The sequence below is a fragment of the Acanthopagrus latus genome, chromosome 2, assembly GCF_904848185.1.
Source record: "Acanthopagrus latus isolate v.2019 chromosome 2, fAcaLat1.1, whole genome shotgun sequence".
NCBI classification, from domain to species: domain Eukaryota; kingdom Metazoa; phylum Chordata; class Actinopteri; order Spariformes; family Sparidae; genus Acanthopagrus; species Acanthopagrus latus.
Window position 1 is genome coordinate 9,566,719 of NC_051040.1, and position 27,027 is coordinate 9,593,745.

General features: G+C 41.1%; 2 protein-coding genes and 1 long non-coding RNA gene across 5 annotated transcripts; 2 read left to right on the forward strand and 1 right to left on the reverse strand.

The window, feature by feature from the left end:
- Positions 1-1,103: 1,103 nt before the first annotated feature.
- tsr1 (TSR1 ribosome maturation factor) lies at positions 1,104-10,241 on the reverse strand. The gene is made up of 15 exons (XM_037122554.1): positions 10,036-10,241; positions 9,164-9,267; positions 8,860-9,088; positions 8,154-8,288; positions 7,571-8,025; positions 7,000-7,144; positions 6,569-6,753; positions 3,791-4,008; positions 3,488-3,647; positions 3,270-3,380; positions 3,024-3,156; positions 2,072-2,188; positions 1,751-1,891; positions 1,576-1,650; positions 1,104-1,477 (listed from the first exon to the last, which is right to left on the reverse strand). The coding sequence occupies exons 1-15, from the start codon at positions 10,160-10,162 to the stop codon at positions 1,299-1,301; spliced, it is 2,514 nt and encodes an 837-aa protein (XP_036978449.1). The 5' UTR covers positions 10,163-10,241; the 3' UTR covers positions 1,104-1,298.
- On the forward strand, positions 10,125-11,971 carry LOC119032921. Its single transcript, XR_005079095.1, has 3 exons — positions 10,125-10,266; positions 10,591-10,643; positions 11,849-11,971. It is a non-coding gene; the product is annotated as an uncharacterized LOC119032921 (long non-coding RNA).
- Positions 11,972-12,630: 659 nt separating this feature from the next.
- Positions 12,631-26,058, forward strand: taok1a (TAO kinase 1a). Of its 3 annotated transcripts, none has more exons than XM_037122524.1 (20): positions 12,631-13,151; positions 15,909-16,157; positions 17,278-17,349; positions 17,453-17,554; positions 17,650-17,695; positions 17,832-17,928; positions 18,037-18,150; positions 18,245-18,336; positions 18,522-18,615; positions 18,709-18,790; positions 18,895-19,062; positions 19,219-19,419; positions 19,558-19,686; positions 19,982-20,218; positions 20,311-20,439; positions 20,564-20,767; positions 20,883-21,122; positions 21,516-21,728; positions 21,879-22,061; positions 22,145-26,058. In XM_037122524.1, the coding sequence occupies exons 2-20, from the start codon at positions 16,026-16,028 to the stop codon at positions 22,670-22,672; spliced, it is 3,063 nt and encodes a 1,020-aa protein (XP_036978419.1). In that variant the 5' UTR covers positions 12,631-13,151; positions 15,909-16,025; the 3' UTR covers positions 22,673-26,058. The 3 variants fall into 3 exon arrangements, with proteins under 3 accessions (XP_036978419.1, XP_036978428.1, XP_036978436.1); XM_037122533.1 differs by having other exon boundaries at positions 12,631-13,059; XM_037122541.1 differs by having other exon boundaries at positions 12,631-12,955.
- The last annotated feature ends 969 nt before the right edge of the window (positions 26,059-27,027 follow it).

Sequence of the window (27,027 nt, forward strand, 5' to 3'; positions counted from 1 at the left end):
AGAATTTCTGTTTAACTTGGGAGTTCTTTATCCCTGATTAAAGTTCCTCAAATATCCAAAACATTATCAATATAATGATTTTGTCCCAGTTATTGCATTTTAATGTGGCTGCAGGCTTTGAGCCACAGCTGTGTGACTTTCAAGAGTTGCCAGTTTTAATGGGCCTGATACATGACTAATGTAAAAACTATCAGTGACCCACCAGCCGCTGCTCTAACAGCCCTCATCATCTGTTTAATCATACACAGCTATTTGTTAAGTGGTAGTCACTCAAATACTTCTGAGCCATTTCAAACAAAGTAGTGTGGAAGCTTGATGAATTCTTATTCATCGCTGCCATCTAGTGGCCATAACAGACCCAGCAACGAGGAAAATGGCAAAATGGGACCAGAAACCTCAGGATCAGGGGAGCCCAAACAGTCCTGCTTGGAGGAACAAGATTGGAACTTTATTGTGGGCCAGGAGCCAAAACAAACACCTGCTGTATTGTGTTATGCATACTGGTATGAATCCCAAGTTTACCAAATTGACTGAATTTGGATGCTGTTATGTTTTCCCATAAAACAAAACCTGAAGGACAGGTCGCAGGTTGGGAAACTAACAAAGCTCTGCACAAATCACAAAAGGGTCAAAGCAAACTGGTCCTTTGGTGTCTAAAAGGTGGCGGTGAGAATAAAACCCACAACAACCCAGTGACTCTATCAAAATGATAGATGAACAAAAAACATTACACCCAAAAACCAAAGGTGAAGTGGGAGTCACTGATCAGGGGAGAAACAAGATGTATAGAAACTGGTCAAAAGCAAGAAACCTCGACATAGATTTTCACCCAAACATCAAACACACTGATGGTGCTGACTCCCTGAAAACACACAACCATCTGAACAGGAGAACTGCAGCCACCTTAGAGTCTCCCAGCTGACTGACTGCAGCCAGCTGAGGGAGAACATCACAGGTGCACCCAACAGCTTCTGATTACCTGAGACCAAGATCTGAAGAAATCAGGACCTTGGGGAATCTCTGAACTGTTAATAACAATACAAAGTCTCAATCTGGACGCCATGCTTAGATTGTGAAAAATAAATAAACAGACTAGACCATGATTTATAGTATAGTTTGTTTTTTTAAATTCATTTCGCATTAGAAACATGGTGAGCCAAACACACAAGCAGCCCTGCCCAAGATGAACAATTAGACATGGGATACTTTTGATCTAAATAGTTTTAATTAATACACATTACACTTTTTGAAAATGTCATGTGATCACATTGATGTAAAGTCTGTCTTTTGTCCCTCCACTACTCCATGTCCAAGTCATCCATCTCCACAGTGATCTCTCTCTTGACCCACGGTAAAGGCAGCGACACGTAGGGGTCGTACGTCCAGCGAGGATACACTCTCTTGTACAAATTCATCAAGATTGTGTCTTGAGAGCGCAGCTGGTTATCAAACACACACTTCATGTGACCGTGAGTTCCTGAAAATAAATAAATATAGCGGTCATAATTGGCAGGAGATAACAGACATTGCTCAAAGGAAGCTGCAGACGCAGCGTTTTATTTTTAATTTTCTCACCTAAAGCCTCCTTGATGTGGCCTCTCCGACCCCACTTTGTTCGCAGCTCCACTGGCTTGAACCACATGATGTCATCTGACACAGAAAGACAGAAGACCAGGTAACCATGAAGCTTAAAGCCACAGAGACGTGAACCATCATCTGATATTCTGTTGTCAAAGTAACATCCTCTCACCTCTGTTAAAGAACATGTAACGAACGACAGCAGAACGCCGGTTAATCTTGAACGGGTGTCCGCTCAGCACAATCCTCTTAAGCACGACACGCTGAGGGTCACAGCTGAGCAGACTGCCTGTAGCCACAAGGTCCTGGATGCCTAGAAAATCACAGTAAACAAGAACACAAGCTCAAATACCGATAATTAACTTAAAAGGATAATCAAATAAAACTATTCAAGAGACAACAGAGCAAACAGTCAAAAGTTCAAAATCAAGGCAGCCAAGCCACAAATGAAATCTACTTTATTTTCAAATAAAGGTCGAACTTTTCTTCTCACCATCATTCCTTTGTTTGAAGAGCAGGACTCCCGCTGGGTTGAAGGTGATTGGAGCGTACACGGACACCACAGTGGGGGCGTCTGGCCTGAGGAAGCGCTCCATCTTGTGTTTGTCAGCTACAGAAAAGCAGAGCCGAGTTCAGTGCTCAATAATTCATTTACAGCTGTATGTCCTGCAGCTAAATCTGCTGCAGACCAATTGCTCCTACAATCATTCTGCTGCTGTAGTTTTTGAATAGAAGTAACAGCAAATCCATAATGCTACTGAACGACAAATAATTGGTCATATAACTAGAAAACCAAGCAAGACACTGAACTCACTGGCCTTTAAGTAAGTGAACAATTCAAAGAATCTGTCATCCTCTGTTCCTGGGGATTTTAGTGTCATGACAAAGTGGCAAAAACTTCATTCAAAATGTATCTGTGAAAATATGCGGTCCACTCTTTCTATTTATTAAGAGAATAAATGTGCTTGACTTTGACGGTCTATTATGGACAAGGTTTAATATTAGCTGTCTGGTGTTTTTTGTTGTTTTTTTCTGCTTTGATTTGTATTTGTTTACTTACAGTGGTGTTTTTTTTGTTTTGTCAGTCTTTCTAAGCTATTTTCGTCTTGACAATATGTTAATAACTGACGACTGGGGCTGATATTCAGCGATTATGCATCATCCTTTTCCTGTTAGTGGTCACCACAGTGTCTGAGTTTGCAAATAACTAGTTGCTAAAATTATCAAATAAATGGAGCAGAGTTAAGTAGCAGAAAATGAAAATACTGAAGCAAAGGACCTAAAAAGTTTGGATTTGAAGAGAGAAGCTCTACAAAAAACAAATCCAACAGATTTTGGTACAAAATGTCACTTATTAATACAGTCTCAGTTTTTTTATGCATGTATGAGGTGATTTAAGTAAGAGGTACATTTAGGGGCGTGTTTAGTCTTTAGTCTATTTCTACCTGAGGTGTGCTGAGAGAAGATCGGAGAAGCTCGGAACCTCCGGAATCCACAGTGGAACACCAGCTCCTCTTTGGATTTGATCGGCTCTGTATTACTGGGGTGTCTCCTCACCAACAAGTGCATCACTGACATCTGTGTAGAGAGGAACCAAACGATGAGGCCAGAAAAATCAATAACAATAACACTGTGCAGTCAGCTGAACTTTGTTTCAAACAAACAGTTATAACCACTTCTGGATGTCATACCTTCTGTTCATGAGGCAACAGAGACACCAGAGTCAGAGGTCTGCCTGACTGCACACTCTCCATCACAGAAAAAGGCACATCGATGATGTGAAGCGTAACATACCAGCCGACCTGGAACAGAAAGGGCAACGAAAGTCAGCGAAGCCGCAAATCTAGAGTGCATCAAGAGTTTATTTCCCACTGATGATGGTCACTGCTTTTTGTTGGTCAGTTATTACCATGGCTCCCTCTTCCTCAGCTGCAGCCTCGGCCAGGATGTGGCGGCGAGTGCGTTCAAAGCTCTGGAACTGGAAGATACGCGAGTAGTTGAGAGGCAGGTTCTCCATGGGGTCCCAGGGCGAGGCGCGGAAACTTTTTAGGCCTCTGTAGCGCTGGAACCTACTCACAAAGACGACAGCAATGAGATTAAATGAGGCAATGATCAAACTTAACAAAGACGAACAAAGTTATCTCAGAATTTGTTTTCCTCCCAAACAACACTTGCATATTCACGCCTCATCCTACATATAAGAACAACTGACCTGATTCTGGCTGCCACGTCGAGGGGCGTGTCCACCTCATCGGGAAACATTTCATTGGCTCGAGCTTCACGGTAGCGTTTCAGACCCTCTTCTTCCGCAGCTTCGTCAATGTGCTCATCATAGCGTTGATCTGCTCCAGTTCGCCCTGTGGTGCACAGCTCTTCCTCCTCCTCTTCCTCCTCCTCTTCTTCCTCTGAGGCACAGCCTGAACCTGGCTCCTGAGCAGGAAGGATACAGAACAATTTGTACAAAAGTATAGCACAACTGAGCCATGTTGATATTAGAGGCCAGAACAGAAAATTCCACTGTTTTTGAGTGAATAAACATACATAGACCCTTGTACAAGTTGAAAAGTGAAGATACTAAAGGAAGTTTCATGTTCCCTGTCCACTCAGAAGTGACTATTAGCATTTTTTTTACATTGTGAGGTGTATGATTGAAGCTCCAGGTTTGAAAAGGATCACACTAGATTGAAATGACGTGCATTAAAAAATGTAAAGTATCCATATTGTATATAATTTAGTGTGTCTGGTTTGAAGATGGGGCATCAAAATGGGTCTGTGCCACATCCACAATTTACCTTATTTTCTCTTCCCATTTCCTATCTGCCTATTAGCTAATTGTTATCAGTTAGAAGTAAAAATACTCAAAAACACTTGATCTTATGAAGAAGATCTCATGGTCAAAACAAGCCACAAGAGGAAGAAAACTTTGGATTAACGAATTTACTTAATAATTATTTGTTTGCTTTCTTCCTTTCATGTTCTTCACTTTAAAAGCTAAAAAAATAAAAATATGAACATAATGTGTCAATCGAAGTAAATGTATGTAAAATCTAACATTCAGATTGGAAATACATTTTCCTCTAATTTTCCTGTAAATGCTGTGAACTGACCATTAAACATCCCTGAATGAAACTATGAGCTATTACCCCAAATCTTACTTTTAAATGCTTTCGTACATACAACAGCAAATCCAGACACACACACCTCTTTTCCTAGTTCCCTAAGGCTGATTTCTGCCTCCCCATTTACAAACAAACAATGACTAGACGCACAAGTTGGGAACAAGTGCGGTCAAAGAGAATCTAAGTTTAGAAAGTGTTATTGTATAATAGCCAAGCATAAACAACACTAAAAGCAGCCACAATAAGAGCAGCGTTCCGTGAAGACTCACGGAAGCATTTGCATCGGTATGTTTGAATGTGATAAGGAAGTTGCCAGGATTCAAACTATGGGATTCCCTGGTTTGCATAGATTTGAATTGTGTGTCTTTATCAGTGTGTCTATAAAAAAAAAAAAAAGACTTGTCTCCGGTGTTTCCAGACATCCACACTGACAACTCCTAGAAATGTAACCTCCACGGGTAATATATTTGTAAGAGGAAATGAATCATCAAAGACGACATGCTTTACAGTCAACTGGCAGAGACGCACATGAAGGGAAACGCTCAGCATGGGGTTGATTCACAACCTTTCCAACATCCTCGCTGCAGTAATAATAATCATTATCATTTGAAGTACCCTTTTCCCCATTGTTACCCTCTCCTAAATATGTATTCCTGTGTGTGGACCTTAACATCAAACGCATGCTAATAACAATTACAGATCGTAATGAACTCATTGCATAAGGACAGTTTCCCCTACGTCTTTTCAAGCAGAGCTGGAAATAAAATAAATGGTCGACCCCTCCCTTTCGTCCAGACAGGAAGCTCTGTTCACAGGACAGGAAGACAGGAGGCTTCTCTCGGGACTCCTGCTCCAAACACTATTGTTGTGGTGAGCAGCCTGGCACTACAGGCCAGAGACAGACACTGAGAAAACAAACAGTGCCTCTCAGTTACGAGGTGCACTGACGGCGGGTCACGTATGCACCGCTCCAGCCCCGGAAACCGCTGACACTCAGAGCTCCTCCACAGATTACTGTCCTCTCCATAAGATTACGCTGTCTGACTAAACTCATCCTAAAGGTGTGCTCAGGCTGAAATAGGGCAGGTCTGAAAGTATTAATTGGTTAATCAATTAAGAAAGAGCTCAATGAATTAACAGGAATTTTAGTAATAATTACAAAATACATGTAAAAATGACTCCATAAAAAAACAACTATACCTTGTTGTGTACTTGCATTCTCCTGCGTTACCAACAATATTCAAAGCCAGTGAAATCTGTAATTGTAATCACGGTAAATGTGTGTTTCATTTGGTTTCCTGTCATTATAACTTCTGAGGAAGCACTAAATGATATGTCGGGGGGTGAGCAAGGAAGTTGGCAAGTGTGACTCAACCGAAAGTGAAATCAACTTTAATGCAGTACCTCCTCTGAGTCATGGTTATTTAAGACGAAAACAACTTAACAATCCCTCTTCCCGTCTTCATCGTCTTTTGTTTTTATTGTTTTGAGTGAGAGACCCCTAGTGGCAGAAATTACAGTGTGCATTTGAGTTTATAATATCAAATATGTGTAGATTCCAGCTTCTCCAAGGTCTAAAAGTTTTGAACTTTTTCTCTGACTCATATTTAAAAAAATGCTGGGAACTTTCAATGGAGACTTAGTCCTTATTGTGTGCCACATGGTATCACTATGCATTTGTTTGAGTCCTGTTGTATTTTCCCCTTGACACACTATGCAGTCCTCCTGCCTCAGGAATCCACTTGGTTGGAACTCAACAACACCACTCAGCTGCTGCTCTCCAGCAAGAGGCGTCAAACAAATAATGTAAATTGTGAATCTATAGATATACAGTATGTCAAAGAAAATGATCAATAGTCTGCACTGTGTACCTGAGAGTTAGTCTCTTCATCTTCTCCCTCCATGGCCTCATCCAACATGTCATCGTCATCATCATTATCACTGCTTTCTTCATCCATGTCTCCATTCTCCTCCCCGTCCTCATCAACAATCCACGTAGCCTGGTAGTCTGATGTTCCTTTTGGGACCTTCATCACACGTTTGTTCTTCCTGGCCTCTAAACAGCCGATAGAAACATCACAGAAACATTAAGACTTCTGTCTTATTATCATAGATTACACTGTATATAACCATGCCTTAAGGTTGTGTCACGCACATATCATGGTTCAAAATAATATGTAATAAATGCATGTGAAAAAAAACACACAAAAAAACAGACTGTGTTAGACTTTGCTCAACTGCCTCTAACAATACTATCATCTCAAAATGCGATGTGTAAATTGTGTAAATTCTGTTTCGGCACCTTCGGCTTCCAGCAGCTCTGTTTCTGTCGGCCACGTCTGCTCTCCATCCATGGGGTCGACCTCGGCCTCGGCCTGCAAACTCTCTCTGGATTTTGGATCCGCTTTCATGAGCATCCGCACCGGAGCCTCACCTTCGCCTCCATCCTGTGAGAAACACGCCTGAGTTATCACCACATTTACACTTGTTGTGTGAAAAGAAGAGAGTTCTTTTTTTTTTCTAAATTTGCTCAATTTATTATAATCATTATCGTCACTCTTTTATTGTTGTGGGTTATTTCTGCATTTAAAAGTGCACACTTGAAATATTAATTATTGAAGTGAAGTCTCTTTTAAATTACTTATAACTATCTATTCCATCAATACACAAAACAGTCTTAAGTAATGTCTCTGTTGAAGGTGAACAGCAGATAAATCAGTTGTTATATGTCGCATTAAAACAAATGTATAAGTTTATAAATAGTAAAATACATTAGAGAAAACCTCTCACCCTTTCTAGAATAAGAGTTAGTGAGAAGCTGTTTGCATTTTGAGTTTTCGGAGGGTTGATCGATAAAAAACATTAAAACCTACCATCATGTCAATGTCTCCTGTCTTGCTGGACTTTGCTGGTCTGGCTGCTGTTAAGTTGAGGGGCAGAGGGTCTGATGGAGCATCAATCTGACTGAGCTGAAAGTCTCCATGTCCACTGATGTGCACCAGTCTGTCAACCCGTAGAGGACGGCCGCGGACGTACCCGGAGACACAGAGGGTCCCCAGCCCTGTGGGTCCACCGCCTGTCCCCTCAGCAGGGCTGTTGGGTGTGAAAGTGACATGCTGAGCCAAAAGATGGGAACGTCTGGAGCGGAAACCAAGCTTTCTCTGTCTCTGAGTGCCAAGGTGTCTTAGAAGAAGAGTGGCATCCTGCTCTGAATCCAAAGGGAAGAGACGGGCATCAGGAAAACGGATCTCAGTGATCTTTGACAGGGCTCTCCTGGACTCGACCCTCTTCTTCACAGGAAGATCAGACACACCCTGACACACCAGTGCTACATGGGGTGAAATTAGAGACAGAGACACAAGGGCTTAGAAAATGCACACGAGAAAAGAAATCAATTTTTTAAAAATCAATAGAGAAGTCTAAAAGCTACAGCTGTGGGCTTCAGTTTATACCCACCATGGCTTGGGAGGCCCTGGGCAAAAAGGCAGGAGAGACAGTACTCTCCATAGCTGTCCCAGGCTTCAGTCGAGTCCAGCACAAACACAAGGCTGTCTGCAATCTTGGCGACATCCAGCAGGGAGTGCATGTCAGCTGTCCAAAGAAACCACAAGAGAAGCTTCAGAATAGGACAACAGGAAGACAAAATGGTGCAACAAAAAGGCATTGTGGGATCTATTATTTGTTGTTAGTATTTAGTTTTTGTTTTACTAATAACATTTTAGATGATTGCTTCATGTCAATTAGATCTTGAAAGTACTTCCTTTATTTGTCACCTGCACTGCTTGGAGTACATATCTTTGAACTCCACAGAGCAACATAAGACTCTTAACCAGAACAATTTTATATTGTGTTAGCTACAGTAATGAACACATAACCTTGATTTAAAAAAATAAATAAATAAATAAATAATTCAGACGGTAACAAGCTGCCACTTATAAGATTTGGGGCTCTTCTATTGAGTGGTTGCCTTTATGTTCTTGCATATGTCAGCAGTTATTTTAAACATGTATTGAACAACCTGGAATGCCAGTCTGTGCTTTGGTGAGTGTTGTTTTTTGTGTTTGTAAATATAGCTTTGCATTAATATCTGAAAAACGAATGCTGCTTTCAGTTCAGTTCTGTTATATAAAGGAGCAACTGTTACGTATCACTGAATTCTTACCTGTGCTCTGGCTTACAAACATGAACCTTTGCTTAAAACGAGGAAGAATCATCCCAAAACTGTCACTGATGCCAGTGACGCATCGCTCCTGATGCACGATGCCTCCAGCATCCTCCCCACGTAGCAGTTTGGTGATAGCGCCGGCGTCGACCGAAGCATGGAGGGACACCACAGCGACCAAATGAGGGGGACCGTCCCTGCTACCGAGCCGTCGCTTTTCTGTGAGGACCTTAAAAGACAACAGACACTTAACTTCTGCAGCACCAACAAGTGATTCAAAGAAGACTATTCATTCAAAACATACCATGTCTTTTTTATTCTGGCGCAGCTGGTTGGCTTTGTGCCTTCTGTCCATCTTCTTTTGCTCCTTCCTCTGTTTTTTGGTAAGGGCCGTCACTGACACTCTCCCTGAGAGAGAGTCAAACACAGGGATTTATTAGTGTGTTGTTCAAGATCCAAAGTGATGTGGAAAATGCACAAAGCCAAATTTGGACACATTATTGGACAAACTTCATACTATCTGCAGTGTATAACACATAAAATGTCAAAGGATGTTGCAAATTTTCACAATGTATGATGGATTGTTAAATTGTGCAAAACTACAGCTAATCATTTTGCTTTAGTGCTAAGCCTTCTGGCGCCATATTAACATATCAAGTATAATACCCTTTGCATTCAAAGTGTAGTTTACAATTGTGTTGTAAGACAGTTTTGCAACCAAGTCATAAACTTGATGCTTCAGCATCAGTGGCACTGAATTTATAATACAGTATAGTTTAATAATATTAAGCTACATGTAAGGTTTTGAGGTGTGGAAAATACTTTGACAACATGTTCTGACAACACACTCGCCCAAGGTTAACATATAATGACAACTCCCTTCTCTCCTGCGGTATCATTGATCCCTGATTGGTTCCCCGGTGCTTTAAATGGTCACACGTCAACTGAAGACAGGTGTGCGCCAACAGTTTAGATACGCTTGGCAAGAGCTACGCAATTTCCTCTAAAGTAAGGTGTTAAAATACTACTCAAATATGTGACAAACGTCTTCCACTGAACCGACGCCATCCCTAAATTCACCAGAAAACTCAACACGTGTGTTTGCAGATGCACACGCTAACACAACACGGCCAACAGCTGACGTTAAGTAACACTTCGTCGCTGACCACAGCTCACCTTTGTTATCTCTCTCGATTTCACCTTTCGTCCGGTGCCTGCCATTTTTGTGGGCCTTATTTTTCTGTTTGTATATGCCGGGTCTGTGGCCCTGTTGTTTTTCCCCGTTCGCAGCCATTTTCGCCATGTGGGGAAACTCAACTCACTCGCTTCCGCACTCGCGCCGGCGTCATGACGGAGGCGTGTCGTCACACTTTCCGGAGAGTTGTCGTCTTCAAAATAAAAGCACAGGTTGCGGTTGTATGAATGATGTGTTTGTTAAATGGAATATCTACTCCACTTTACATTATTTAATAATGCCTTAAGATACTCCACAATGCCAAACAACAACATCCATTAGATTACAACTACACAAAGTATTAAGTTGCTGATGTTAAGTAAGATATATTCACAGTGAAGATTCAGTTTTAATGTTTGTTTTCTTAATACAATACATGCACATATGGATAAATATTATACATACAACAAAAATATAAATGTCATGTGAGAGCTTTGTATGTTTGTACCCACAGAATAACAATATTTAATGTTGGATCCTATTTCTCATCACTCTAGAATGATTCATCCTCATCCAGTGTTAGATTTCACAGGAGTAGGAGGAGGTGAAGGTAATGGCATGACCTAAGCTAAAATTTAGCTTGAATTTCCAACACCTGCATGTTCATTCAGATAAAATTTAGCTCCTGAGTCCTTTTGTTTTGCTGTCATGCAGTATAACTATGACTGAGAAGCATTTTCTGACATGAAAACATTCACCGACACCACTGCCTGTCTGTCTGCTACACCTGTCAACTACCACCAATTTGCTCAGGCGATTATCAGAACTTAGATCTTGTTTCTGCTCAAAGTACTTTATATAACTGTTATTATGAACATCATCAACATCATTATCATCATTAATTGTATTTAGCTAAATTCTTCCACCAACATTGCAATTCTTACTGACGTAGTCTTTTTAGCACTCGAGGACTAAAATATGCTTATTTTAAATTATACTTTAGGATCAGTTGTCCTTTCTTTCCAAAAGCTGATGATTGGATGAATTGGTTAAAAAAATGTAATTTCAGTTTCTTTAATAGCTTTTCAACAAAGTGCATGACAGGATACCTCAGATGTACAGGATTCCACTCTGATTTGTGTTTAAAGCCTTATATGGCCAACCTTTTCTGCTTTCTGTTATGCAGTTTTTATCGAGGCTATCATGAGCTCAAAATAGCCAAATCTGCTGTCACCCTTAGGATCTTCTCTCTTTGTGGAAAATCTCCAAGTTGTGCAAGACACTCTCAGTACCAGTCACATGTGGCACCCTCTGAAGAGGAAGTTTGCAAAAGTAATGGAGCACCCTCCTCTCGCATTCAAGTGGATCCAAAAGCCCTCCAAGAGCCAACTTAAGAGGAGTTCTTTTTCCATTTGTTGGCTTAACAACAGGAGGTTATTGTACAGCTTTCATGCAGTGGTTAGAGAAAACGATACTGAAGCTGGAGAGGAGGCAAGGGGTTTTCTCAGTACTGTTACATCATCCACAACCACACCAAATGCAGAGAATGCGTCAGTAAACAATAGCTGACTATCATGAAACGCCAGAAGGAAAAAATTGCATCCCGTCGGTCGGCTGATGGAGGCTTCTGTAAATGTGATGTAAGCACCATTCATGCACCGGGTCACCCCTGGAAACCTTTATTAAACTGACTGGCAATATCTTAAACTGGTGTTGCTAATTTTCCAGGGACAGCTATTCATTTCAATAACCCCCTATCTTTAGATCACTTATGTAGTGTCAGATGTTTACAATGTATTTTGTTTTAATCCTCAGGGCAAATACTGTAGAAGGCCTTGAGATGCACTCTTTGGACCTTCAACCTACTGCTCATGAAGATCCCCAGCCAAGTGTAGACAACACAGTCCAAGTGAAGCTGCTTAATAGGCAACAATAAAATATTTATATCTTCACTGGTTTGATCCCTGGTGTGGAACATGAAAATATAATCGGGTGAATTTATGTATGTGATTTGATCTACTTTGTATGTATGTGACAGGGCAGGAGCACAGCAAAACTGCGAAATGCAAAGCTCATTTACTGCCGGTGAATATGAGTTTCATCATCATAAAGGCCTGAAATAGGTACATTTCACACAGAGATTATTCCAACATGCACTCGTGAAAATGTATAGTGACTATATTTTTCAAATGAATGTAGGGAATAAAAAGTGCAGCATTTGTTTCTGAGTGGAAGTAGCTATACCAGAAAATGGAAACACTCAGGTTACGTACAAAACCTCATAATTGTACATAAGTGCAGTACTTCAGTAAATCTACTTAGTTACATTCTATCATTGCCAACTATGGACACTAACAATAAAAATCAAATGTAAATGAATTCATTAAGTTATTGTCCTGATATATGTTTTATCCATTACATGTCTATTCCATGGTGAGTCATTTAGGTCAGAAACATAAAAAGAATATAATGGGATGCTGTAACACACATGGTCAGGGTTATTTACTCTGTTATATGTTAAAGACTGAGTGTTTTTTAATGACGTCTCCGCCTCTGGATGCTTTTTGGGTCAGAGAGAGTTTACTGCAACTCCAGCAGGCAGCAGGCAGGCAGGGCGGAACTGCTGTGTGCAGTGTGTCGACGGAAGACGGGCAGCCAGACGGAGTTACTGCTTAACTAAAACAGCCAAGTTGTTAACATGTTGACGTGCTAGGTTAAACCCCACAGTTTGCCCACCGACATCGCGGACACCATCGCGGCTCGTTTCTGGCTGTTTGTTTTTTTGGAGGTGTTTGAACTTCCCTCACATTCCCCCCCCGACGTATTTTCACGAAGGGAGGCGGCGGTGGAGCGCTCGGCAGCCATCTTTGGACCTGCCTGGGAGTGGGATTCGACTACTCTGGCACCCCAGTTACTTCGAGGGTGGGGATTTTTTTAAACCTGTAATAAATCGCAGATCAGTGTGTTATAATCGACTGACAGCGTTGGGAACCGCAAGGACTTGGCGTGCGAAACCACCGTGCCGGGTATGAAACCGGAAGAGGACTTTTATAATCCCAAACTGTTTTGAAATACGCGACATTCTCCACAGTGCTGAAACCTGGCCTGTCAGGAGAGGGTGAGTTTCAGCTAACTGGCTAAGCTAACTTAGCAAACATCACATAGGTTAGCGTGCTAATTTAGCAATATCTGGTAAAATAAAGGCTCTTAAAGTTGTTTCAGTTCCACATGTATCGTGTCGTAACACGGGCGTTAATGTTGTAAACACGTCGTGAATGTCGCTCGGGTGGTTTGATCGTATGACACGTAACTTACCTTAGCTAACGTTAAGTTTGATGTGTAGCTAACGTTTACGTTACAGTCAACGTTGTGCTAGTTGGGAGCTCCCAAATCCCTCTGAATGTGTTTGCGCACGCTTGAGAGTGGTGTTAGCTCTTTATGTTTTAAGTCTCTGTCAGTCTGACTTGTGTGTGACAGCCGAGGCAGCTATTGGAAAGTGACAACTTTCAGAAAATCCCCACGAAGTGCTCTCTCTAATTCCACTGGTGTTGCAACTCCATTGGGGTATTACCTAGCCACAGGTAACTTAGGACATAACGCAGCAGCAGGTAAGCCTGGCCTAATAGATGATCCCAGAAATGATAGTTTTGGGTTTATTGTAAGGCAAAACTTGGTCATTTAACACCAGAGTAATAATGATAATACTGCTTTTTACAAGTGTTTGCTCTAATTAGGCCCAATTACCACCTTACTCAATTAATGCACTGTGACATGGGCCTGCACATAAACATACCCTGGCTGAAAGATCATAGTCATAGTGTGTCTTCTCTGGTAAACATGGGTGGTAAAGATAAAGGAAAGACTAGTGGTTATCTGACTGTTGTTCCAGGGATTGGATTGCCAAAAGGAAAAAAAAAAAAGACTTTACTGACCGGCACAACTCATAAGTTTTAATTATGTAGTGAGTTTTTAAAAAGTGATGGCCTTTTGCCATTTGTAAAGATAAATTCAGCATTGTACTTGAACACTCGTATTAACCGTGTCTGAAATTGCAGTGCGTGTCTGATTGCTGTGAAGTCAAGACAGATAATCACTAGTCAGAATGCTAACCAGGGCCCCTTCCTACCTCCCTATAGCTGTGCGAACAGGAAATGCTGAGAAATGCAGCGCAGTGAGGACATACATTGGGAATTCCAGCCCTCCAGCTTTGTTGTCCTGTCCTGCTGCATTCTTCTGCGTGTGTGTGTGTGCTAGTTGGAACGCAAGTGTGTTTTATGAAGGTATCAGTTATCATCACTGACTTTTGTGCTCACGTGTCCACAGTTTGAAAATGCCATCATGAGATATGACAACAAGGCTCATTCATGAGCAACAATGTAGTAAAGGACAATGGCAATAAAGAGGCGCACAGTCCCACATGGTAATGAGGCTTTATTTCAGGGCCGTGGCTGCATCTGTGTGGAATAGTGAGTTGTTCAGTGTTGTTGTGAGACAAAAGATGTCTGCTTCAACTGGGGGCTGTTTCTCCCGGGCTGGGAAAGAAGTCTTGTGACTCTAGCGTCAGCTCTGCATCTGTTTGCAGCTGATCATCTGAGCCGCATGGACTCAGTAAACTTTCCTCAGTGATCTTTTACAGTTTACATCTGTATTACAGCAGTAGTGCAGTATAATAAACCCTTTATTAGGGCAGCGAATAGTTAAAAGATAAAGCCTCACAGTGGAGTTGTGGTTATGCTATATTCTGTCAATTCCTCTAATCTTAAAGGGGGAGTCCACCTGAAATTCAAAAAACAAACAAATGAGAAAGACCACATTTTCCCTCATATCCCTTGCGGTATCTAGGCACGCAGTTTTGGTCAGACATGGTGAGCTTTTGAGATAAGGTTATTCCACACACCCTACTACTGATATTTTTAGTATTCTTTTGCATTCGTAAGGAAGAAAGCCCACAATGACAGCAGTTTCCAGTAAGTTTGATGGATTATCCTGACTACTCCAGATACTATTTTTGGAAAGGCACAGTGCTTTTTACACTTTTAAATCTGATTTTTCAACATGCTGAGCATGGAAAATTAATTATTTATCTGGATTGTATTCCTGTGGATATCCTAAAACAAGGGCAAGTAAAATTAGATCTAGCAGCACAGCAAGAAACCACAATAGATTAATGAAAAATGGTGTTTTTTCTGTGTGTGGTTTTGTTCAATAGAGCCTTTCATCACTTGTAGGAAGATTATATGGACAATGTTTGGTATGTTTTAGAACATGTGTCTATCAAGTACGTACAGGTTTAACAAGTAGTCCCATCACTGGAATGCTTTGTTTCAGTTCAGGCATCTCTCTGGCAGTGAGGCAGCGTGTTGTCACCTTTTTGTTTGAGCTGAAGATTGTCGGCAGCGAGACGGTTCTTTGTATCCTCCTCACATCTGTCTGTCTACATACCAGTCACTGAAGGTGTGAGGGGAGGTTGTCAGGACACAGCCCACTGATTTCCTCACTGTAGGTGCTGTTACTATGGCAACAGGAGACCTATCTCTTGCTGCCTTGGGATTTCTGACCGGCCATTCTCCATATTTGCACTTGACATCATGGCTGAGTTCATGTTTTGTGTATCTGTCTCTCACTCAGGTTAATAGGCTGTGGTATGGTATATATGGAGGCATTTTAGATTTACCTATTGGGGATTATTACTTATTAGTAAGGAAGAAAATATCTATCTTGATGAACTTTTTAAACCACTTTTGGATCATCCTCTGTTCATTAAGTATTAACAATAACCCTTGTACTTTATACTGGGGGCACAAACCTTGTAATGCTCCTCTGCTGCTTTTGTGGTTTTTAGCACACTCATTCTTGCTTTTCCTTGTGTTTTTAGTTCTGAACACATATGAGACCGCAGTCCTGCAGATGAGCCATCAGCGGGGGCTTCCAAGTCGCTGTCGCAGACCCAGATAGTTCCTGGCGGCAGCGGCATTGCCCCCGACTCCCCACTATGCCCAACAGCAGTCGGGCGGGGAGCCTGAAGGACCCCGAAGTTGCAGATCTCTTCTACAAGGAGGACCCAGAAAAGCTCTTCGCGGATCTGCGTGAGATCGGCCATGGCAGCTTTGGTGCTGTATATTTTGTGAGTATTAGACAAAATAAGGCTGTCATTTTAGCCTCAGGCGATGTTCAGTGTGACATGAGACCATCATTCATCTTTCACTAGAGTGAGTTCATGTTATTTGTGCATAAAGACAAATAGAGCTCTGGCAAAAAAAATAAGGGATTCAGTTAATCAAATACATTCAAGGGCACATTTCTGTTATGGCACTTTGAATGCTGATCATTGTTGCCTAGGATAATAATTAGGATAAACTGTTTGATAATTAGGGAAATCCTGTCCAAGAGTTCCATGAACCTTTCACAATAAGTGTAGTGTGGATGTGTTTCAGCCTGTCACGTCCGTACAGAATGGGCTTGAAGATTTGGGTTTTGTAGCCTTGAAGGTCATTCTGATGGTATTCATAAATCATTCTGTTTTGTGTCAGTATTCAGCAATCGGAAAGGATTGACACCTGAACTTCCAGGACTTTAGATCCTCTTAAATATTTCAGAATTATTCTAAAAATGCAGGACTGTTTTAGCAACACTTTTTCAGTATGTCAGGCTTGACTTTCAGGAAGTTATTGAGCAAGCCAAATTTAGAGTAAAAATCAATTATTGTGATATTTTACGATTATGAAGGTGCATTTTGTCTCAAGTCTTGGAAAATTTGACCTTAGTCTGACTGAGTGCTTTTTAAACCCAGACAGATATATGGCTGTGTGATTTTATCGGATGATATTGGCCCACCACAGAGATTGATATTGGTGTCCGCTATACAGCAATATGATATTTTTTTCTTGTGCATTTGATTACCACATAAATACATTGATGTGAATACTGGCCAATATTGAAATCAGGTATTTATATTGGTATTGGCATCGGCCCCAAAAAGCCAGTCAGTTTGTTGGTCAGAATAGGCTCTTTAATGTCTGTATTTCAGTGCAGATTGTGTTGTCATTTTTGCTAGTGCAATGGGGTCACATATTGTGTCTGTCGATGTAGTAATGCAAAAAGACATCATTTATGCTTTACAGGCCAATCACAGAATAAATGGATCATAATGGGTATCACAAAATGGTAAAAATAAGATTACCTCCTCTGATAAAGCTGTAGTTGAATGTGAAGTAACACTGATGTGTAATGAATTTATCATTCAGGCACGGGATGTGCGGACAAATGAGGTGGTGGCCATCAAGAAGATGTCATATAGTGGAAAGCAGTCCACTGAGGTATGCTGGCTTTCACTAACCTATATCATGTTGCAACATGTTGACTCATTAATTTGTTGTGTAAGTTGTTACAGTACTCAGATTTGTTTTACTCCCTTCACAGAAATGGCAAGACATAATCAAGGAGGTGAAATTCCTGCAGAGAATACAACACCCAAACAGCATAGAGTATAAAGGATGTTACCTGCGAGAGCACACTGCCTGGGTAAGAGGATGACGATACTTTATAAATAAAAAAAAACATATTAGCCACTGATTGATCAAAAACAAATTGACAGTGAACACTCTCTTTCATTGCAGCTGGTAATGGAGTACTGTCTAGGCTCTGCTTCAGATTTGTTAGAAGGTGAGTTGGAAACCTTTTAAACTCCTCATCACTGCATGAGACTACATGTCTCAAGATGGGAATTCTTCCTTTTCAAGTTTATCCTTGATGCTTGTGCCTTGATTGACATCACTGTTGGTGAATGTATCCCCTCCAGTTCACAAGAAACCTCTACAAGAAGTTGAAATAGCTGCAATCACCCATGGTGCTCTTCAGGGGTTGGCTTATCTTCACTCCCACAATTTGATTCACCGGTGAGTGTCTCAAGTGTACGGAAGCATACTGGGCATCAAGTGCTTGTTCTGTCATGCGTTCTGTCTTCTGTGTGGAGCTGTAATCATTTCCTCTTTTGCGTTTGACAGGGATATCAAGGCAGGAAACATCCTGCTGACAGAGCCAGGGCAGGTAAAACTAGCAGATTTTGGTTCTGCCTCCATCGCCTGTCCGGCCAACTCCTTTGTTGGGACTCCATATTGGTATGCTACAAAACATAAATGTTAACAATTCCTCTCAGAACATTGCAGATTTCCATTTACGTATGTTTATTGTGCTGAATGTTTGTTTTCTCAGGATGGCCCCAGAAGTAATTTTAGCCATGGATGAGGGTCAGTATGATGGAAAGGTGGACATTTGGTCTTTGGGAATAACCTGCATTGAATTAGGTAAGGTCCCTGTTGTTACATCCACCTTCATCTTTTTTTTTTTTTTACAGACATCTCATAGCCAGCATTCATTTTGCTCACTTTGTCAGTCAGTAACTTAATAATGTTGCCCTTCTTCCTCTCATTATTTCATTTTTCTTTACAACATCCTGACTCCTTGATGCCACATGCTGCTTGGCCTGTAGCTGAGAGGAAGCCTCCACTGTTCAACATGAATGCAATGAGTGCCTTATATCATATAGCACAGAATGAGAGCCCCATGCTGCAGTCTAGTGATTGGTGAGTTTAGAATTACATCTTTAAGAGCTTTTGTATTGTTAATGGAACAAACTTAGTCCATAAAATGACTAAAATTCTATCCCTTTTTTTTAGGACGGAGTATTTCCGAAACTTTGTGGATTCTTGCCTTCAGAAATTTCCTCAGGATAGACCGAACTCTGAGGAGCTCCTAAAGGTAAGAATCAAACAAATTATTATATTAGACATGTTGTGCTATATGGTTGATTCTTGTAACCACAGCAGAAACCAGGATTTATATTTTCTGTGTTCTTTCTCCAGCATGCATTTGTCCAGCGCGAACGACCAGAATCGGTTCTAATAGACCTGATCAGTCGGACTAAAGATGCAGTGCGGGAGTTGGACAATCTGCAGTATCGTAAAATGAAGAAGATCTTGTTTCAGGAAGCCCACAATGGCCCCACAACTGAGGCACAAGACGAAGAGGAGGTCTGTCATGTGACTGTTTTAATCTGCTCTTAGTTTACATCTTTCTCTTTCGTCATTCTGTCATCTCCAGATTAGTATGGCTGTATTTTATAGTGTTGTGTTATTAGAGAGCATGCTTGTGACCTGGGTAGTCTCTTCCATGTATGTTATTTTTAGGAGCCAGAACACAGTGTGGGTAGGACGGGTACAGTGAACAGTGTTGGGAGCAACCAATCCATACCCAGCATGTCAATCAGTGCCAGTTCCCAGAGCAGCTCTGTCAACAGTCTAACAGATGCGGGCGATGATAAGAGTGAGGTGGACATGGAGGGGGACCACACAGTCATGTCCAACAGCTCTGTGATACACCTCAAACCAGTAAGATGATCAGATTCCAGGCTGCCCTTATGTCAAGTCTTCTTATGCTGTATACTGTTTAAAACTGAGAGAAATAATTGTGGATGCTTTGCTTTAGTTTGTTCTGCTGTTTACATGTTCTTTCTGCCTACCTTTCAGGAGGAGGAGACGTATAACGAAGCATCAGAACCTAACACACGGCCAACTGAGCCACAGTCCCAGCCTACCCACACTCCTCGGCCGAAACGGAACCGCGAGCACTTTGCCACTATACGCACAGCCTCAGTGGTAATAACATAGTTGTTAACTAACTAAAATAAGTGCTTGTGTACCAGCTGGCAGTGGGTTGTTTATTTGCAAAATCCTTTGACATAAAGCATTTTCTTTTAGACTAGAATGAACACATTTTTTGTTGGTAATTAAAAGCAGAGCCGTGATCCAGCTTGAAAAATGTTTACACTTGAAATAATTGTTAATTTTCCCCACCTCACATGTATATGATACACATGGTAGACACGAATATATTTAACTTGTTCTTCCCACCAACACGAATTGAAGACAACCTGTGTCTTGTGTTTGCCAGCTCACCCGCCAGATTAAGGAGCACGAGCAGGATTCTGAGTTAAGGGAGCAGATTTTGGGCTACAAGCGCATGAGGCGGCAGCATCAGAAACAGCTGATGGCTCTCGAAAACAAGCTTAAGGCTGAGATGGATGAGCACAGACTCCGTCTGGACAAGGAGCTGGAGAACCAGAGGAATAGCTTTGCCCAGGAAATGGAGAAATTGGTTAAGAAGCACCAGGCGTCCATGGAGAAAGATGTATGCTCTCAAATAATTTATGTGTTCACATAAGATTTAGAAAATACAGGCTATTAAGATCGTATTGATTATTATGTGTGTTTCCCATTTAGGCAAAAACATTTAGCAATGATGAAAAGAAGTTCCAACAACATATTCAGAGTCAGCAGAAGAAAGAGCTCAACAGCTTCCTAGAGTCCCAGAAGCGGGAGTACAAACTTCGCAAGGAGCAACTCAAAGAGGTAGGGGGATCCAGGAACTTTGGGCCCCATACATAACTCTCCCAAATTATCCTGTTTTGTTTGTCAGCAAATGGATAACAGACTGTGCAGTGAGTGACCTGCTATCAATTTTTTTTTCATTCAGGAGTTAAATGAAAACCAGTCAACGCCCAAGAAAGAAAAGCAGGAGTGGTTGTCCAAGCAGAAGGAGAATTTCCAACACTACCAAGCAGAGGAAGAGGCCAACTTACAGCGCAGACAGAGGCAGTATCTGGATCTGGAGTGCCGCAGATTCAAACGGAGGATCTTGATCGCTCGCCACAACATCGAACAGGACTTAGTGCGAGAGGTCAGCAGTCCTACATCGTACTGCTGCATCTCAAATGTTGCAAATATTAGATTAATTTTTGGTGACTGACAGTCTCATCTCTCTCTTGTTTGTCTCTCCATTTGCAAATAATTAGGAGCTAAACAAGCGACAGACCCAGAAGGACTTGGAACATGCCATGCTTCTCCGGCACCATGAGTCCATGCAAGAGCTGGAGTTCCGCCAACTCAACACAATCCAAAGGACGAGGGCTGAGCTGATCCGCCTGCAACACCAGACGGAGCTCACCAATCAGCAGGAATACAACAAGAGGAGGGAGAGGGAGCTTCGGCGCAAACATGTTATGGAGGTTCGCCAGCAACCCAAGAGCCTCAAGGTGAGAACTCAGCCTGTGGGTGGGGATGTACATTCAATATTCGGTAGATGCTTTTATTTCAATGACAATATAATGTTGCCCTTGATACTTGTAGGATATGTTGAATAAAGAAATCACTATTCATTAGGGGGACTTATTTTTCATCTTGAACATGCTTAGATGTGCTGAAACATTGATAAAAGACTTAGAAGGACTGAATCAGTGTTCTGGGTGTGTGACTTTTACCCCCTCCTTTGGTTAGAAAAATTCTTGTGTCCTATGTTTCTTAGAGCAAAAATACTGATTTAGTGCAGACCTTGTGCAGATAAGGTTCTACTTTTGTGTGTTGTTCAATGCATGTTTTTGAAAACAAAGATATAATAATCTTATCTAATATATAATCAATTCTTTAAGTCCAAAGAGCTACAGATCAAGAAGCAGTTCCAGGACACATGTAAGATCCAGACCAGGCAGTACAAAGCACTGAGGAACCATCTGTTGGAGACCACACCAAAGTCAGAGCACAAGGCTGTCCTTAAACGGCTGAAGCAGGAGCAGCACCGCAAACTCGCCATCTTGGCAGAGCAGTATGACCACTCCATCAATGAGATGCTTTCCACTCAGGCGGTAAGTCTGCCAATGCCAGGAATGTAGTTGTGACGTAAGACCATGATGCTGTCGCCCAGTGTTATTTTGCCACCTTTTTAGATGAAATGCCAAAAAAACGGTTATGGTTGTATATTTTGATTTTTAAGTTTATGTTCTTTGTGTCTGTAGCTTCGTCTGGATGAGACTCAGGAGGCTCAGTGCCAAGCCCTACGAATGCAGCTACAGCAGGAGCTTGAGCTTCTCAACGCCTACCAGAGCAAGATCAAGATGCAGACAGATGCCCAGCACGACCGCGAGAGGAAGGACCTGGAGCAGAGGGTGTCACTCCGAAGGGCCCTGCTTGAACAAAAGGTTATTCTCTATTAATTGTTCTTGTGGAGATTTACATTGGTCTGAATACATTAATTTACTAGCTGTGTTTCTTTTTTTTGTAGATTGAGGAGGAAATGATGTCCTTGCAGAATGAACGCTTGGAGCGAATCAGGAGCCTGCTGGAACGCCAAGCCCGAGAAGTTGAGGCTTTCGACTCGGAGAGTATGCGCCTGGGCTTCAGCAACATGGTGCTATCAAACATCTCCCCAGAGGCCCTCAGCAATAGCTTTCCGGGGGCTCCAGGAAGTTGGAGTCACCATCAACAGCACCCATCCGGGAGTGCTCAAGGGCCACACTGGGGCAGCGGCAATCTGGGCCCAGGATCGAGCCACCAAGGTGGCCATCACCACTTTCACTCCAGTCCAGGAGGGGCATCTATGCAGCAAGGCTGGGGGCAAAGCATGCAGGGAGGTGGGGCTCCATCACCGTGGGGCCACCCATCAGGAGTCTCCCGCAACAGCGGAGGTATACAGAACAGCCCCCAAGCAATGGGGAGGACACCCTCAGGAGGGCGCAATGAGCAGGGCATGAGCAGGAGCACCAGTGTCACCTCTCAGATATCTAACGGGTCACACCTCTCCTACACATAGATCCCCCGTCAGCTCCGGAGTCAGAGGTTGAGCGTGGCGGCGATGAATCCAACAGATACAGCAGGACAGACTCTGCGACCCTTCGCCTTCGCTCTTCCCGTGTACAGATGTGGATGTGTGATGAAATAAATGTTGCTCAGGTCAAAAGGGCTGGAAGAGACACAGCCCGTCCTCACGGCAGTTTATCGGCACACATACAGATCCATAAATTTATGTTACATAAGCAATTTGAGTGTCAACACATAATACTCCCATTTGTTTTTATTTACAGCTCTCTTATGGAATTTTAAAAACATGTTTCGTGGTATTCACAGCCATTGCTCTCATTTTGCACATGAAACACTGTTCAAAAGCTTTTGACACGTGTTAAATATGTCCTTAGAAATGTGGTATCAAACAATCACAGTAAACTGATTTTTTTATTTAGCGACCCCCCTCCCTCACTCTGCCGATTCATATTCAGTTATACACTGGTTGATTCTCTGATGGTGGTTAAAAGTGCAGCGGACCTTACTAATGATGCTTTGCTGTTGTGATACCAGCCTGCTGTAATGGTCATCGTGATAAATTAGATTATTTGCTTCCTTTTATTCATTAGTTTAATTTCACCTGATTTTCATGGTCAGCCAAAAGGAGACTTTACAAATTCAGAGCCAAATAAACTAATCTTACATGCTTGTGCTACAACACTACTACAGTGCCTTTTAGCCTTTGATTATAGAAATCAGTCTCAGATGTTTATAGTTTAATATTTTAAATCACATCACCAATTTATAATCTGTGCCAGTATATGTTTAGTGGTTTTACCTCTGGAGGTCGCAGATACTTTTCTCAGATTATTATATTCACTGTGTTTGCAGTAAAGTTGGTTTAAGTCTTATAAATGGTAAGAAACAGAAAACTACTTGTATATCAGTAACTACATTTTTCGGGCTTTAGAGTGGTGGTACTTGCACGTGTTACAGAGAATGTCATTGTACACATTCACAGGAATTGTTAGGAGAAAAAGGAGACTCATTTGCCTTCAAAAACAATCCTAGTATTGATCTGTTGAGTTTTATTAGTGCCTTTTTTAAACTGCTGCCTTTTTCAAAGCACTTTATACAGCTAAATATGCGTAAGACTGATATTTGGTTCCTTTTCCCAAAGCACCTGGTGGGTGGGGGGGGTGTTTTGTCGGTACGCATGTAGTTAAGTTGAGGAGTTGTGCTAACCTGTGTTGCGATATTCTTTGTTTTTTTCTTTTTTAGGAGCGATTCCCCAAGTACAGACAAGGCCAAGTGTGTGTGAAAGCGTCCCCTCCTTTCTGCAGCTTTAACCGTTTTAAACTGTAGCTGTCGTTATCTGCTCTGTGTGTTTGTTTGAATAGAGGGTGCTGCAGTCTTGTTACATGTTTTGGCCACAGTTTCCATAAAACAAACTGAACTAAGTTAGATGAAAAGAGTCCATTATGTGCAGGCAGATAGCTTAAGGTGATTGTCATGACCATGACAGCAGGCTTGGCACTACTAAGACAACTAAAACACTGTTTAAATGGCCCAGTTAAACACTAAAAATGTAAAAGGTGCTAAGTTATAAATGTTACACCATCTCATCAGAACCCAAGAGCAAAGGGTGACTGAATCAAGCACATGCTCGCAAGATGGCATTGTACGCACACTCAGAAATACAGCCAAATACAAAAGAAATGTGGCAAAAAAGCACTTAGGTATTCCTTTGATAGCTCTAGCAGCTCCTCTAATAATATCTGTTTCTGTTCGCTCCCTTCTCTATGGTTGGTGGTTGAAATATTCCTGGAGAAGTTTTAGCAGCCTCTCTGTTCAAGTTAGGCGTTTCATTTCCATTCACAGTGATGAAAACACTTTACTGAAAAAGGCCTTTAAGGATAATGATCCAGAGATAATAAGAATATATACTCCCCTTGAATCACAAAGCTGGAGTTAAATGTTCATATGTGTATATTTTATTAAAGAAGACATTTAAAGACTAAACTCTCATTTTAAGAACATCATTTCTAAAACTAACTTTATTTAACTGACAGACCACACTGATGTTAGCAGATCTTTCACTTGTGGAGTGAAAGTGGTGTTGAGTTGTCTGGACGTAGCGCATTGAATGATATTCTTGGTTTTGTGTACACAGACAGAATGCCTCATATGCATGTATTTGCTGTCATCTCCTTTTAAATGCCACTTATTTAGTCGGCCTCTGCATAGTTCCTTCTGCCCAACTGCACACATTTGTCCCCATTCCACTCTGATTCAGAGCCCCTTTTCAGTCACCGGCTCTTTTCTGAATGTCATACTGTGATACATTCATATCACATTTGAGGACACAAAAAATGCTGGGGTCTTTTTCTTAAATAGGTGGGATTTTAATTTTCTACATGTGTATATAATCCTACCTAGAAAGTTATGCATTTTATCAAGTTACATATGGTTTGGTCCCAAAACTCTCTTAATTTTTTTTTTTTTTTTTAATGCCAAGTAACTAGTTCCAGCTACTGTAACACAGCAGGTTATATTCACCATTTCTTTTCTGATTTATTGATATTTGGCAAAGAAAAGGGGGAATGTATTTATCATGATCGAAATCTAACCTTAATTCAAAAGCCAAGGCCAAGAGTTTGAATGTTAGGCCAATCAAACCTCACATACATGCCAACCTTAAGTTTGTATGCACAATTTGTGTTCACTTTTATGTCAGTGTTGTGTGTGAGGGAGTCTTGATATTTTTGTCAATCATTGTCAGCGATAAGACCTTTCCACCAACCTTGATTTTTATTTTATTTTTTTATTTTTTACTTTTTAACTTTGATGTCATTTTTTTGTCCTACTGACTGAAAGCATGTGGGATACTGAATGAGATCGGCAACAGAAAATGGTGATCCTTTATATGGTCAAACACTGTGCCATACCTGAGTTGCCAAGCCAGATACCACTGCATTGTCTCATCTCCATACTTTTACCTATCATTGGGCTGATGGCATGAAATGTATGAAACATAAAAACAAGTTGGTTTCTGGTCTAGTGGCCAAAGTTTAAAAAAGGCTTGAAAAGAAGATGTGGTGACAGGCAAATTATGAAAAGAGATTGCATTTCTTTGAAGATGTCAGTATTCTTCTTTGGCACATTACCACTACAACTCATAACCTGTATTAAACTGTATAGATGGTGGGACTTGTTATGAATGTCAGAGAGATTATGAAGATACTACGTAAGATATGGTAAAGTACTAAAAGTGGATTTAAATTGTGTAAAAAGATTCATAAAACAGAATAAAAAATAGGATCAAATGTACTATTTTGTTTGTATTATATTTACCATTGTGTTGGCAGAGGGATATTGAACAGAAATCAGCTGTAATAAAGTAATTTTAGTATAATGTCTCGTCTTCTGTTATCTTTTTTTATTCATTTATTTTTATTATTTATTCATATATTATTTTTATTTTTTATTTTGTACCTTTTATAGTCTGGCCCTTTATGTATGTTTTGAAAAATAAATTCAAACATTTTACATTTACAATATTAATAAGGAAATTATACAAACTCAGAAATGCTTATGTTTTTCATAGGTGAATAAACAAGCTGTTCTCAGAGGAAATTATTTAGTTTTATTTAGTTTTCCAGGCATGAAAGACGTCAATGAAGATCTTTATCAGCCAGTTAAAATGTCTTCCCCAAAAAACCACATAGCGCACCTTTATAGTATTGTGCTTTACACTTTACAATATGGACTCTACTTAGTGAGATTGCAGAAAAAGACCTGACAGGACCTCGAAAAGGCCCGAGAGCCACAGCTTGTGAATCAGTCAGCCAATAGCGCAACTGGTTCCAGAAGCGGAAGTACATGCAACGTGGAATGTGACGAGCATTGTAAACAAACAAAGAAATGTTGAGCTAGACTGGACAAGGAATGCCGTCTCACAAGTCTGTGAACTGAGTAAGTAAATAGCCCTTAATCGATATTCATTCCCTCTTATCTTTGTTTCGGCCCCGTTAGAGACGTGGACTCGTGACAAATGTAACGTCACGTTAGCTGCAACACAAAGTTAGCCACTCCGGTTTGTTAGCTAACGTCAGTCCTGTGCATTTCCCACTTGAAGTTGTTCAATTATCGATGGATTCATTACGTTTAGATTGAATGTTAAGGCCAAAACACCAATGAGACGCAAGCTACGCACACGAGATAAACAAGTTACGGTTGCCTAGCTGTCTGGCACGGCTAGCTTGACTTTAGCTGCCAAGCTAATGTAGCAAAGCTAAAATGTATACATTTCCTCCATCCAGGATATTTACAACTATGTACCAATAACTGTAACGATACAGAAGTAGTGTTCACGTTCTTACTACT

Coding starts and splice junctions, on each gene's coding strand:
- tsr1 (XM_037122554.1), bottom strand. CDS start 10,162: ATGGCGAAAATGGCTGCGAACGGGGAAAAACAACAGGGCCACAGACCC. Junction 4,009..6,568: donor ATGAAGAGACTAACTCTCAG/GTACACAGTGCA, acceptor CTTCCTGCTCAG/GAGCCAGGTTCAGGCTGTGC. Junction 3,381..3,487: donor CTGAGGAAGAGGGAGCCATG/GTAATAACTGAC, acceptor TTTCTGTTCCAG/GTCGGCTGGTATGTTACGCT.
- taok1a (XM_037122524.1), top strand. CDS start 16,026: ATGCCCAACAGCAGTCGGGCGGGGAGCCTGAAGGACCCCGAAGTTGCA. Junction 19,063..19,218: donor AGGCACAAGACGAAGAGGAG/GTCTGTCATGTG, acceptor TGTTATTTTTAG/GAGCCAGAACACAGTGTGGG. Junction 21,123..21,515: donor AGCAACCCAAGAGCCTCAAG/GTGAGAACTCAG, acceptor CAATTCTTTAAG/TCCAAAGAGCTACAGATCAA.